The sequence below is a fragment of the Haliotis asinina genome, chromosome 5 (genome assembly GCF_037392515.1).
Source record: "Haliotis asinina isolate JCU_RB_2024 chromosome 5, JCU_Hal_asi_v2, whole genome shotgun sequence".
Taxonomy (NCBI): domain Eukaryota; kingdom Metazoa; phylum Mollusca; class Gastropoda; order Lepetellida; family Haliotidae; genus Haliotis; species Haliotis asinina.
Window position 1 is genome coordinate 29,422,159 of NC_090284.1, and position 13,374 is coordinate 29,435,532.

Here is a 13,374-nt window from a genome sequence, read left to right on the forward strand (position 1 = left end):
AGGAAGAAGCACCATCTGGAAATGTTCTGGCTTCCGTAGAAACTTTTTGTTGAATTCCTTCATGTTGTAAATGAGATGGAATTTCTCTCTGGAATTCTACTTCGGTACTTAAAAAGTTTGGGGGAGTAAAATCCGGGTGTTAGACTCTGTGGCTGTATTACTTCCACTGCTTCCTTCTGCAACAGAGTTGATATAGCACTGGTCGATTTGTCTAGTTGATTGTTTGCATAGATGATGGGAGTTGGGAGTTTTGTGTGTGGTGGTATATCCTCCAGAGGAATCTTGTAGAATATTCATGACATGATTGTCGTTGAGGATTTCCCAATTTTCCCAGTAGTGCTGAAGACGTCCGCGGTCGTATGGGAACAGCCAGGGGTGGAAGAATCCAGTCGTTCCGAACCTGATCTTCAGCGTTTATTGCCTCCAGATGATCTTTCTGACGTCTGAGAACATTTACTTCCTCCATTGGGGCGACAAAATGAAGAAGACGATTTCTCCCCTCTATTGTTGAATTTCTTATGCCTTGCTCTTCAAATCCTGGAAAACTTGGACTTGCTAGTGGAACGTTGATTTGTCTGTTTCAGGACAAAAGTCAAAGTGTCGAGGGATTTTATCATCATAACTTCCCTTGAATCTTGCTACTCCTTCAGTTCTTCCGTTGAATACCATAGTTGCAGACCATGGGTCTTCATACAAATGCTTTGTGTACGAAGTAGATTAATCCCCACAGTGGTAGAAGCTAGATGTTCAGACATAAACTGCTGATCCTTCCTGTGTGTAATGAGTGCCGACAAGATCATCCTCTCTTCCTCATTTACTGGATTGCTAAACTTCGTGATGAGAGTTTCGTTGATGGCTCTAGATCGAGCTAATCCGAAAAAAGTTCGGCTCATAGTAGTGTCCAGTCGCGCCAGTCTTCTCTCTTCCACCTTGTAAAATCTACTGCGAGCTGAGTTGATGACTTTATAACCTTCGTCGACCTCAGGTGCTCTGATGAATGGCTCCATATTATGAAGAGGGAAACAATGTGCGCTAAAAGACAGCACATGTTGCAGTTGAAACTTGGTTGATGTCTTGAATGCTGTAGACAAAGTCTCAGGAATCATAGATACGGGAGCTATCGGCGGAAATGTTAATGTATCAATGTCGTCATTCTACATCTTGTACTTGTTGAGCTCGCTGGTATCCTTAGATGGGGAAGCAAAGTTGAAACCATCTGTGATCCATGATGTGACTATCCGAAAATAAGACTTCCTCCGGTGACAAATCACGTTGATGTCTCACTTTATTCTTCCTAGAGTAAGACGAATTCATAAATCATCAACAATCCCGGCTGCATGAGTCTAAGTACGAAGGGGAGGATGACTGCATGCGACGTCTTTTCTATGAATAGGGCAGACTGAAGGAGACCTTCTCCGCTGACGAATCCATCCACGAGTGCATTCAGGAAAGCATGTGACGTCACTCACCTGAGTGTGACTACTCGTGTGAGTGCACTTGTTTGACGTGGGTATTTCCTTCTCTGTGCTGCGATCTGATGATCGGGACCTGGATCACCTGGAATGCGTGCATGCATGCACCTCCTCTTCATCCTCAGACATGAGTGCCGATCTAGATGACCGCTCTCGCTGATTCACAGTCAGCGTTGACAAGTGCAGTCGTCTTTCCTCTTCCAATCCTCGTTCCATGAGGTTCATCATCTGCATTGTGAATATTTGCATGAAGACGCCTGTGTTGAATGCATGCGGTGTGTGCATTGACGACTGTGTTGAAGAGTTGTCTACAATGCCTGTGAATCTGCGATGTCTGTTGTAGATGAGATGTGTTCTGAGGCATTGAAGATGCCGTCAGTGTCAATCTAGTTGCCGATGTTCGATGAGTGGTATCTTCAGTCCGTATCATTAACGGAGACTTGGTAAAAAATTGACGTTCTTCTAAGGGGACTAACTCTTCCCTGAATAACTTCTTCATTGCGGGATGATTCTGCGATGATCTTACAAAAGACGACTTTGACTTCTTAAGTTTCTTCGTCTGAGACGACCCTGTCTCAACAGATGGTCTCTTCCGAGTCTTGGGAGGTGACTTGCCAGAACCTAGACACAACTTTGGAGATATAGCCGGAATCGCGCTGAATGGATCTTAGCATCAGTTATTAAACGGTTACCCGACTTTATTTCAGTAGATTTAGACATGGCTAATGCGAGCCGACGTTGCTTATCTCTAGCACGTCTCTGAACAGACCGTAAATATAATAAGAATGCTTCAGACAATTTAATGCATAATACACAACGAGTATGAGCTGAACATAAAGGTTTACATGACGGGCAAAGTAAGTGTGGGTCAACTGCCGATGGCCGTAATCTGCACTGAAAATACAATTTTATCAACTGAACCTAAGTAGTGTTAGAAATAGACACAAAAATCACAAAATTGTATAATAATAACAAATATACACAAGCCAAAAACCGCATACAGCACAAACTTAGTCAGAACAAGAGTCATCACAAGATGACATATCCCCCCGGCTCCCACATATTTGAAAGGACAAATCATCTGTATATCTGTAATCAGAAAAAGTCACCATTTCAAGATCTGTCTCGCATATCTGCCAAGATCTGTTGAAAGATATGAAATGGTTTTTGAGTTGCGCTTCGGAAATGAAGTCAGCAACATGTTCATGGAACCGAGAAAATAACACATCATAAAAACCTGTAAATAGCAAAAGGCACCACTCTGTGGTCTGCCACACATATCTACCAATTTTGACTGACAGATGTTAAGAGGTTTTTGAGTTCTGCTCCGGAAACGAAACACACCTATCACTTTTGAGACTAAGTCCGAAACGTTTCCACGTTTGCAGAAAAATATTGAATGGTTTTTGAGTTCTGCTCCAGAAATGAAGCCCATCCCTCCATTTTGAGACAAAGGCCAAAATGTTTCCATGCAAACCAAGAAAATGGTAAATCACAAAAACCTGTAAATTGGCACCACTCAGGGGTCTGCCACACATATCTACCAAGTTACACTGACAGATATTTCGAAGGTTTAGAGTTCTGCTCTGGAAACGAAACACACCTCTCACTTTTGAGACAAAGTCTGAATCGTTTCCATGGAAACCGAGAAACCAAGAAATCACAAAAACCTGTAAATAGCAAAAGGCACCACTGCAGCTTTTGATTGATATATCTACCAAGTTTTGCAGAAAAACATTGAATGTTTTTTGAGTTATGCTCCAGAAACGAAACACATCCCTCCATTTTGAGACTAAGTCTGAAACATTTCCATGGAAACCCAGAAAATAATAAATCACAAAAGCCTGTAAATACCAAAATACACCACTTTAGGGCCTGCCACACATATCTACCAACTTTTGCAGAAAAATATTGAACGGTTTTTGAGTTATGCTCCGGAAACGAGGCCCACCCCACCACAAGACTAACACCAAAATGTTCCATGGAAAAACAACAACAAAAAATGCCAAAACTCTGTAAATAGCAAAAGGCACAACTATAGGTTGAGATCATTATAGCTATTAAGTTTGGTCTACAAATATTGGACGGTTTCTGAGTTATGCTCCAAAAACAAAATGATTATGGACGGACGGGGGACGGACGGGCAGATGAAGCGTCAACTAAATCCCCCCGCATCACATGCTGTGGGGATAAAAACCAAAAGAATGACGGCGGTCAGCTGACCACGTGGGGGGAAAGGGAGGTAATACTTGTGTGAGTGTGATTTTACGTCCGCTTCTTTTAGAAGGGAACTCCATGGGATTTCAGGTGTTGCACTACCTTCGCTAGGAAGAGCAGAGTAAGCAATTAAGCATGAGTCAGGATAAGGAAAAATGAAGTCAATTTATACCTCTGTATAGCCGAGTAGAGAACAAGTTCTGATCCCCTCTATGAAACTATTTTTCTGAAGTATTGAAACTATGGAAACATCTTAACAAAAATAAATTCTGATTTCATAGGGATGCTATATAAACAAAGAGTGTTTAGAGCTATTGTCTGGTTTTAACATATTTCACCATTTTAGCTTCACTGGTCTATACATACATCCAGTTGTACAAGTCTGGACACAATTAGTTCCAGGATGGGCTGTCTCAGACTCGGCATGTAGGTTGGTATCTGCAGAAGGTTGGTGAAAAAACACTGGAGGTGATGAAGGGGCCGCAGGATGAAAGGACAGCAACTGGACAACAATGGCATCAACACTGTTGTTGTCCTACAAATACAAAATTCACAGTGAAGGTGGCTTCTTAGTAAAAATATTCTAAATGTACTTTTACTTTAGGAACGCCGTGAATATTGTCGTATAGATAATATATTTCCAGTGACAATAACAAAACTTCATCTAGATTTGCAAGGTCTCATTTAAACTATCACAAGGTTTCACTGTTCAAACTACAACCAGGTCTCATCATCAAAACTCTAACCAGGTCTCATCATCAAAACTACAACCAGGTCTCATCATCCAAACTCATCCAAACTCCAACCAGGTGTCATCATCAAAACTACAACCAGGTCTCATCATCCAAACTATTCACATGTCACATCATAACGAGACCTTGTCACCTAAACCATAAACATGTCTCCTTATCTAAACAACAGGTCTAATTGTCTAAATCACCAATATGTCTCATTGTACAAACTATCAACATGTCTCATCATCGGATGCATTAACGGGCTATTCTCACTTACTCACCACCCTAAGTTTATACAAGGGATCAAGGGGGATTAGTCGGGACGGGTCAGTGATTACACTGCTCACCATGAAATATGGTCCTGGTGGGTAACACTAATCAGTGTCACCTAAGTGAACTGTGTTCACCAGCTCATCAACTTAGATTGTGATTTGGGTTTTTTTATGTAAAGTTACTAAATCAGTGAACACTTTTCATAAACCGTATATAAACAGTATATAAAGACACATCATCAGTTGACCAGTCAGTCACGATGGCTAACCAACAAGTGAATGTCAAGTTCATTCCAAATGGTAGAGGTGGACAATATTTGATATTTCAAAACAGCTAGGCGAAGAAGACGCACATTCATACACTGGAATTGCGCCAAAAAAAACTGCCATGTCATGGTCAACACCAAGGATAACTTTATAACATCGTTCAGGGACATACATAACCGCCAATCTATGGACAATCAGAGAGGAATAGACACCCTCCAAGTCAATCTCAAAGATCTTGTCCGACAAGACTGCAAACCAATGCCATCTATATACAAGGAAGAATTACCAGGTAAGATGAATTTAATTTAATCATTATCAACATATTTCTTCTTTTCTAGATTTCAGAGTGTCGAATACTGACGTTGTCTCCAAAGTGCCTTTGCTGAATTGAAATTTGTTGAAAGTTGTTATCCTTAATTGAAAAATAAAGACTGGTGTAGTTGCCATTATCAATATCATTTGTCATTATCATGAAGGGGGTACTTTTTTTCACAGGGATCAAAAAAGTCATCTATTGTCTACAGGATTATTCCACTTCAGTGATTTGCACACCTAGAACAAAAGGTGGTGGGTAAACGAGAAGACCCTGTATCAACATGTCTCATCATCTAAAGTATCAACATGTCTCATCATCTGAACTATTAACATGTCTCATTGTCTAAATTTTCAGCATGTCTCATCATCTAAACTACCAACATTTCTCATTGTCTAAACAATAATGAGATCTCTTCATCTCAACAATAAGAAAATCTAATCTAATCACGATCACCAGAGCCTATCATTCAAACTATCAACAAGTCAAAAGAGTCAAAAGTGGATGGCACGGAAGCCAGGATAGCAACTATGATAGAAACTAAATGCAGTCTGTCTAATGAAGAAAACTACATCTGCAGATAAACTAAAAGAAGTCACCTCATTCATCACAGTGGTTGTCCACTGTTATTATTAGTGGGATACAAGCTTTCAACTCAAATCAGTGCAGCTGGATGAATTATACAAAGTTAAATTGTAATCACTGCTGCTCATAGTATTGTCCACAACAACAGGGAGTGAGTGAGTTCACACCGCACTCGGCAACATTCCAGCTACATGGCGGCAGTCTGTAAATAATCAAGTCTGGACCAGACAATCCAGTGATCAACAGCATAAGTATCGATCTGCACAAATGGGAACCGATGAACTGTGTCAACCAAGTCAGCGAGCCTGACCACCCCATCCCGTTAGTCACCTCTTACGACAAGCATAGTCACCTTTTATGACCAGCATGGGTTGCTGAAGACCTATTCTACCCTGGAATAATCATCAGTCCCACAACAACAGGTCCTTCCTTGCTGAAAATGGTAGCAATATCCTAAGAAATAATATGTGGTCAGATTCCTTCCTCCACTGGTACAGATTTGTGAAAATGAAATAACAAATGTGACAGGACAGCACAAGCTGACTTTGAAAACAGACTTGGTCATTCGACTTGGTCATAAAAATTGCCCAACTGGACCAATGAGATTTGTGTTGAGGACAATCACGAAATGACCATGCTGCTTGGCAGTACTGCATCGGGGGAACTGTTATGCTCAAGTGATATACCAAAACGGACAAACAAATGCTATCTTCAGTACAATTTCCCTGAAGATTTGCACATGACCTATTCATCCAATCCCTGGAGTACTGAAGAATGAATGTTTACACTATGTAGTTAATGTTTTAATGCCCTACACAAACAGTAATGTACTTATCTACCGGTCTGTCAGAAATCTCTCCTATCTTGATGCTTTTGCTGCACACAGATGCCAGTCCTTCCTTAAGTATTCAACAAACATTCAAGGCAGACAACACAAGGGCTGCAGATCTGAGGATAAATGTGATGAAGCCAATCCATTCATGCTTGTGTTGTGCTGGTCTTTGATGCAGTTGCCAAGCAAAAAGACAAGTCATCAGAAGATGACATATATTCGAAAGGACAAATCATCCAACAGTTACTTATTGTTTTTAGACCAAGTCTGAATTGTTTCAATGGAATTCATGAAAAATATAAATGCCATATATCTCTAATCAGAAAAAGTCACCATTTCTCTCATATATCTGCCAAGATCTTTTGAAAGATATGAAATAGTTCTTGAGTTGTGCTCCGGAAACAAAGTCAGCAACGTGTTCAGGGAACCGAGAATATAATAAATCAGAAAAACTTGTAAATAGCAAAAGGCACCTCTTTGGGGTCTGCCACACACATCTACCAAGTAACGCTGACAGATATTAAGAAGTTTTTGAGTTCTGCTTCGGAAATGAAACACACCTCTTACTTTTGAGGCTAAGTACAAAATGTTTCCATGGAAACCGGGAAACAAAGAAATCATAAGAAGAGTCATCAGAAGATGACATATCCCCCCCAGCCCCTACATGATTGAAAGGACAAATCATCTCACATTTACTCATTGTCTTTTTAGACTAAGTTTGAATTGTTTCCATGGACTTCATGAAAATTATAAATGCCATATATCTGTAATCAGCAAAGTCACAACTTCAAGATCTGTTGAAAGATATGAAATGGTTTTTGAGTTCTAGAAACGAAACCCATCCCTCCATTGGAAACTGAGAAAATGATAAATCACAAGATCCTGTACATAGCAAAAGGCACCACTATAGGTTCTGATTGATATATTTACCAAGTTTTCCAGAAAAATATTGAACTGTTTTTGAGTTCTGCTCCGGAAATGAAGCCCATCACTCCATTTTGAGATTAAGTTCGAAACGTTTCCATGGAAACCAAGAAAATAATTAATCATAAAAACCTGTACATAGCAAAAGGCACCACTTCAACTTCTGATTGATATATCTGCCATGTTTTGCAGAAAAATATTGAACTACTTTTGAATTCTGCTCCGGAAACGAAACATACCTATGTCCGAAAAATTTCCATGGAAACCAAGAAAATAATAAATCCTGCACATAGCAAAAGGCACCACTTTAGGTTCTGATTGATATATCTACCATGTTTTGCAGAAAAATATTGAACAGTTTTTGAGTTCTGCTCTGGAAACGAAGCCCACCCCACCAAAATGTTCCATGGAAAAAGAAAAAAATATAAATGCCAAAAATCTGTAAATAGCAAAAGGCACGACCATAGGCTGAGATTACTATATCTAGTAAGTTTGGTCTAAAAATACTGAACGGTTTCTGAGTTATGCTCCGGAAACAAAATGATTACAGAGAAACAGACAACCTATAAGTAGCAAAAGGCACCACTTCAGCTTCTGACTGATATATTTACCAAGTTTTGCAGAAAAATATTGAACGGTTTTTGAGTTCTGCCCCGGAAACGAAGCCCATCACTCCATTTTAGTTCGAAACGTTTCCATATAAACAGAGAAAATAATAAATCAGAAAAACCTGTACATAGCAAAAGGCACCCCTTTGGGGTCTGCAACACATATCTACCAAGTAACACTGACAGATATTAAGAAGTTTTTGAGTTCTGCTTCGGAAACGAAACACACCTCTCACTTTTGAGACTAAGTATGAACGCTTCCATGGAAACCGAGAAACTAAGAAATCACAAAATCCTGTAAGTAGCAAAATGCACCACTTTAGGTTCTGATTGATATATCTACCAAGTTTTGCAGAAAAATATTGAACGGTTTTTGAGTTCTGCTCCGGAAACGAAGCCATTCCTCCATTTTGAGACTGAGTTCGAAACGTTTCCATAGAAACGGAGAAAATAATGACTCACAAAAACCTGTAAATACCTAAAGGCACCACTTTGGGGCCTGCCACACATCTACCAAGTTTTGCACAAAAAATATTAAATGTTTTTTGAGTCCTCCATTTTGAGACTTAGTTCGAAACAATTCCATGGAAACTGAGAAAATGATACATCACAAAAACCTGTACATAGCAAAAGGCACCACTTTGGGGTCTGCTACACATATCTACCAACTTTTGCAGAAAAATATTGAACGGTTTTCGCGTTCTTCTCCAGAAACGAAGCCCACCTCACCATTAAACTAATGCCAAAATGTTCCATGGAAAAACACACAAAAAATAAAAATGCCAAAACTCTGTGTAAATAGCAAAACTCACAACTATAGGTTGAGATCATTATATCTATCACGTTTGGTCTACAAATATTGAACGGTTTCTGAGTTATGCTCCAGAAACAGACATACGAGGCGTCAACCATATCCCCCCGTATTTCATGCCGGGGGGATAAAAAGGTGTTGCCAAGGTGGCATCTGCTGGACTTACTGGAGTATGCAATGATGTCTAGTCTAACATGAATTCGTAAACAATATCCATGCATTATCCTGGCTGAAAATCTTAAGTTAGTGATGAACAAAATTCTCATTAATTTCAAGTTACATACAGTGGAATCTGTCTAATCTGTTTTTTTCCACAATCCGTTCTACTCTGTGAGTACAGACAGAATTGTTCTTAATTTATCATTAATGCTTGCTTTATAATCCGGACTGTCTCAATTATGTATTACGGACTAAAATAACAATGTTTAGTATTCCAGACACAGCTGACTAAAATAACAGTCCTTTGAATGTACTTCCGTTTGGGTCCTAATCAAGGCAAACTGAGACCACAACACAACTGGCAGTTACTGTCAACATAAGGATGGTCTAATAAACACTTTACTGACCCCTAATCATGGCCTACTCAGACCACAACACAACTGGCATTAACTATCTACATAAGGATGGTCTAATAAACACTTTACTGACCCCTACTGTAGGAACCTTCTCAATGGGGACAGGTCAAATTGTTCCATACATAAAAGCTATCTGGCAATACACCCACGAACTGTCACATACTTTAGTTATAATCATAAATATTTTACACTTATACAGCAAAACCTGCAACTCAGTCTTTCAACTAAACTACAGGCTAATCTCATTCCCTGCACATAAGACAATGGCAAGAAAAAAACAAATTAGAACTGAAAAGATAAATAATCTTGACTAGTGATGTTTACTTGCAATTTTGATTTCTTGACTGACAAAGTCGTCATCTGTTGTTTGGTCACACAAAGCGATACAATGTTTAATGAAAGTGTAACCGTACAAATAAGCCAATCCCAGGGAAGTCTGTAATAGACAGATTCCACTGTACTTGATTATTTTCTCGTTATTTCAAATATGATTTCGTTGCTTCGATTAATTTTTCGTTACTTCGAGAATTTTCAGTCAAAAACTTGAAATTTCGAATATTTTCTCGTTACTTCAAGTTTCTTTCAAAAACTTGAAATTTCGAATATTTACTCGTTGCTTCAAGTTTCTTTCAAAAACTTGAAATTTCGAATATTTTCTCGTTGCTTCAAGTTTCTTTCAAAAACTTGAAATTTCGAGTATTTTCTCGTTGCTTCAAGTTTCTTTCAAAAACTTGAAATTTCGAGTATCTTTCTCGTTGCTTCAAGTTTCTTTCAAAAACTTGAAATTTCGAGTATCTTTCTCGCTGCTTCAAGTTTCTTTCAAAAAACTGAATTTATCTTACAGGAGGTCAGTCATTTTGGAGTGAACCGCAAATAAGACTTAACTGTGAAATGATACCATATATTCGATAACTTTGAGGATTTGACTGAAGTCAAATTGCTCCAAAAGCATACCATTTTGGTATGAATATCAGTACGAATTGCTTTGCTTCCTGTCTCCACATACAACATGTGGCGAAGCAGTTTCGAGTATCTTTCTCGTTGCTTCAAGTTTCTTTCAAAAACTTGAAATTTCATTTATATTCTCGTTGCTTCAAGTTTCTTTCAAAAACTTGAAATTTCGAATATTTACTCGTTGCTTCAAGTTTCTTTCAAAAACTTGAAATTTCGAGTATCTTTCTTGTTGCTTCAAGTTTCTTTCAAAAACTTGAAATTTCGAATATTTTCTCATTGCTTCAAGTTTCTTTCAAAAACTTGAAATTTCGAATATTTACTCGTTGCTTCAAGTTTCAGTCAAAAACTTGAAATTTCGAATATGTTCTCGTTGCTTCGATTTTATTTTTCTTAATTTCTAAGTTTGATGAAGCTAGCATGTATATTTTAGGAGATCTGCCCCGATCAAGATGACATCCTCATAGTCACACACACCCTACAAGCTACACCCTACACCACCCGAGTTTCAGTGGTCATAAAACAAACTTTCAGTTCAATAGGGAGGATGCGCACCCTTGCAACCGCGTTATCTTCCCATAAAGCAGACCTCACAAAAGACAGACCGCTTAAAACAACACACTTTAGGGTTGTTTGCATAAGGCTTAATTAAGCTGATAATAATAACATGTGCCCAGATATGGAAACTATACTTTGTTTTAATTCATGTAATGAATTATGTTTTTTATATTAAGACTTTTTATATTAAAAGTGCTTGAGAACATTCTCAGCTTCTCAAGCAACTCAGTTCTCGACTACTTTTCACTCTAATTACAAGTAAATGAAGAAATATGGAAATGTGTTGTTACTATACTCTGTAGTGACTGGTAGAAGAACAAACAGAATTTTCATTCTTTTCTCAAAAACACAAAAGGTGAAACATAGAACATACCTGTATATGTGAATATAATTAATATATTTACATGATATCATTTGAAAAGGCACAGTGTGTCATATATTTGGATAATTTGAGAGTGAGTGGTTGATAATCACATTTCATGAGAAAAATACATGTACAGGTAGAGGGATTCAGGAGAAATGATATTCGTTGTTGTTCGACAAGTGGTGGGCATATTAGTAAAACATGGAATTCGTCACATATGGCTTGTTTACAAATATTACAAAGTCAGATTTCTTTCAAACCATTCAGACAGCGCCCTGTTTCCATTGGTAACCTATGATTTGTTGTCCTAAATTTTCTCAGTGAAATTCTACTTTGTAAGGTTAATTTAAGATAAGGTTCTGGAATAAGTTCAATTTCATACATAGTGAAATGAAATCCTTTTGATGATTGAGTATTGCTTAAATTCCAAGATTGAACAGACTGTATACTATGTACTGACTCCAAGTGAACTCATTAATGGAATAGGGGTGGAGAGCATGGCTGAGCTAACTAGTGTACTCACTGAATTTATCTTACAGGAGGTCGGTCATTTTGGAGTGAACCGCAAATAAGACTTAACTGTGAAATGATACCATATATTCGATAACTTTGAGGATTTGACTGAAGTCAAATTGCTCCAAAAGCATACCATTTTGGTATGAATATCAGTACGAATTGCTTTGCTTCCTGTCTCCACATACAACATGTGGCGAAGCAGTTTTCTTGAAAATATTAAATGAACAATTTCAATAACACTTAAAGTTTCATATGGCCAGAGGTCGTATAACCATTTCTAAACCTAATGTCTTTTTTATCAGGACACATACCACAATTTTCAATGACACAGCTAAATTAAGCCTTGTGCAACCAACCATAAAATGTGTTGTTTTAAGTGGTCTGTCTTTTGGGGGGTCGATATCAAGCATATTTCCTAAACTATTCATGATAACTTCATCAGACTAGGAAAACGTATCAAACAAGATAGATAGGTTTGCCATTTGGGGTTTAAACCCAGATATGCACCTTAAGCTTTTGCGGTTTCCTCCCAAATGTGACTTAGGCTGTGGATATGAGGGTGTCATGTTGTTCGAAGAAGATTTCCTTAAACTATACATGCTAGCTTCATGAAATTTGGCACACGTACCAAGCATGATCCATAGATGTGCCATTTGATGGTTATACTCAGATATGAATTTTATTTTTTTGCTGTATCCATGGACATGTGACTTAGGCTGTGACTATGAGGATGTCATCTTGCTCGGAGCAGATCTCCTAAAATATACATGCTACCTCCATCAGACTTAGAAATTAAGAAAAAGGAATCGAAGCAACGAGAAAATATTCGAAATTTCAAGTTTTTGAAAGAAACTTGAAGCAACGAGAAAATACTCGAAATTTCAAGTTTTTGAAAGAAACTTGAAGCAACGAGTAAATATTCGAAATTTCAAGTTTTTGACTGAAACTTGAAGCAACGAGTAAATACTCGAAATTTCAAGTTTTTGAAAGAAACTTGAAGTAACGAGAAAATTCTCGAAGTAACGAGAAATTAATCGAAGCAACGAAAAAATATTTGAAATAACGAGAAAATACTTGAAGCAACGAGTAAATAATTGAAGTAACGAGAATTGTCTTTGAAAAAAAATATCTTATGCTACAAAAGTGGCAGCATTAGGCTTTCGTAATTTATAACAAAAACTGTTGACAAAGGACAGTAAACACAATTAGAATATTACAGAACCAGAATTAATAAAATAAATTACTAAAGTGACGTAATTAGTCGATGCAAATTATCAAATCAAACTTTGAAAGTTATGAAAGTGAAGATCACAGTTTAAGATTAAATGTCACATGCATGCCCCTTGATGAAGCTTGGTTTCAAAGAACCAGAACC

At 38.0% G+C, this 13,374-nt stretch overlaps 1 protein-coding gene across 1 annotated transcript in view; it reads right to left on the reverse strand.

Moving 5' to 3' along the window:
- LOC137283500 (RNA polymerase I-specific transcription initiation factor RRN3-like) overlaps nucleotides 1-13,374 on the reverse strand; it is a 302,356-nt gene that overhangs the window by 170,962 nt on the left and 118,020 nt on the right. Inside the window, exon 7 of the mRNA XM_067815033.1 lies at nucleotides 4,056-4,224. Coding sequence (XP_067671134.1) covers nucleotides 4,056-4,224 — 169 coding nt within the window. The remainder of the gene's footprint in view (nucleotides 1-4,055; nucleotides 4,225-13,374) is intronic.